The sequence below is a fragment of the Alternaria postmessia genome (assembly GCF_024291825.1).
Source record: "Alternaria postmessia strain BMP 2775 chromosome Unknown scaffold_294, whole genome shotgun sequence".
NCBI lineage: Eukaryota > Fungi > Ascomycota > Dothideomycetes > Pleosporales > Pleosporaceae > Alternaria > Alternaria postmessia.
In genome coordinates, this window is record NW_026260367.1 from 3,180 (window position 1) to 4,909 (window position 1,730).

At 52.9% G+C, this 1,730-nt stretch overlaps 1 protein-coding gene across 1 annotated transcript; it reads right to left on the reverse strand.

Moving 5' to 3' along the window:
- Nucleotides 1-224: 224 nt before the first annotated feature.
- On the reverse strand, nucleotides 225-1,097 carry J4E82_011688 (uncharacterized protein; the record flags this gene model as incomplete). The annotated part of the gene is made up of 1 exon (XM_051737883.1): nucleotides 225-1,097. The coding sequence occupies one exon, from the start codon at nucleotides 1,095-1,097 to the stop codon at nucleotides 225-227; it is 873 nt and encodes a 290-aa protein (XP_051582359.1).
- Nucleotides 1,098-1,730: the final 633 nt, after the last annotated feature.

The window sequence follows — 1,730 nt, forward strand, 5'->3', positions numbered from 1 at the left end:
CTGATGTAAAGAGGCTCCGAAGTACGTTTCCCTTTGAGACTGTTTTGGGATTGATCCGAGAAGATTCCTCGGCAGATGATCGTCTCGATAGAGTACCGTAGCTCTCAACTTTTCACTCTCGCCGTGTTTTTCGTCATCTGTCGCGGGCGTCATGTCAACTTGAGTGAGGCCTAGGTGTTGGTGATGGAACGCAGGTCGGCCGCCTTCGGACGACTTTCACGGAGCTATACCCCTATCATCACCCCCCCAGATTGCGCTGTAAATGCGTATGGGAAAGTGAGATTACAGGTTTGGAGCGCATGTTGCCCGTGTTCGATGATGCTGGTCTGATCATCCTGCTGACCACAATTGCCATCCATGGTACCTTTCTCATATATCCATGGCGGCTGACTGCCACTGTATCGGCACCCACTGTGTAGCTGAGCCAGAACAAGTGGTACTGGTTGGTTGGCATAGACGACACTCGGTGGAGGAGGATGGAGCGGGAGAAACAATGCCATGACGGCGTTTTTGACGTCTTCACCTCGTCCCTCGAGTAGCTCTCCTGCACCGTCCTTTTCAAGCGCTTCCAGAGCCTTGACATCAGTTCGGAATACAAAGCGGTTGATAGCCTGGACAAAGTTCTCCTTGAGCTCCTCCAACTGCTGCTCCCTCTCAGCATACTCACAAGTGCTGGCGGATACATCAACGGAGTAGACGTCCTTGTGGTACTCGACAAGCGCGTCGATGGTCTTGTCTGTAAGCTTGAATGCCATGTCATGCTCTGAAACCATGTCGACAAGTACGACGTAGGCCTCTATGTGGATTAGCTGATAGTTGAAGAGTGCTTCTACCAGTGGGTTGGGGTCCTTGCGCAGTTCCGAATCCGGGGCTTTTGGCACCATGATAGAACACAGCGACCATATGGCGCTGGACTGCGAAAGAATATCTTTGAAGAACTTTGTGCGTTGCCGAACGTTGTTCAACGGACAGCGGCCTTGTTTTGCTCCCTTGAGTGTCTGCTCCAACCATGGCTGGACCTCGGAGGCTAGTACGACAGAGGCTCTTGATCGGGGCTTAAAAGGCGCAGCCGAAGCAGGTAGTAATACGGTCGACATTGCGTGCGGGCGACGCACGAGACGGTGCGATATTGGACGCGACGTTGGACCAAAGAGTTGGAGAAAAGAAAGAACAGAGGATCGGAGAGAACGTCGTCTTCAGCGGATACTACTCGGACGAGAGACTCTTTAGAATGCGAAGTAGAGACAGCGAAGTTTGGAGAAACGAGGCGGAGAGATGGCCGGGCAGGAGGGAAGGGTGAGAAAAGGCAGGTGGTGATAACGGATGGGGTTTCTCACGAGCCTATAAGCGATGACATTGCAAAGTAAATGCACAACTCATGCTGCTCCATCCTTAAATATCAGCGAGTATCTCGGCATCGCTGAGGACGTGATTCAACCAAGTTAGATCCTCACGACTCCTTTGAGACCCACCCATCGCGAAGAGATAGCCCCAGGCGCCGAGCAGCTGCTGTGTGATAGTCGATGCGCACCGCCAACAGAGGCGCGCGGTTCACCCCACTTGATCTCATCGCACTGGCCATTGTGCTTGGGTTCCTGCGTTTTAGCGTTCTGCTCTCCATCATCATAGCGTGCAGGGGAATCCTTGGACGCTGATACCTCGTTCAGTCAAGCTTCAACAGCACGACAATGCTGCTTTCGCTTAGCAGTGCTGGGCCAGCGCTTGGTCAA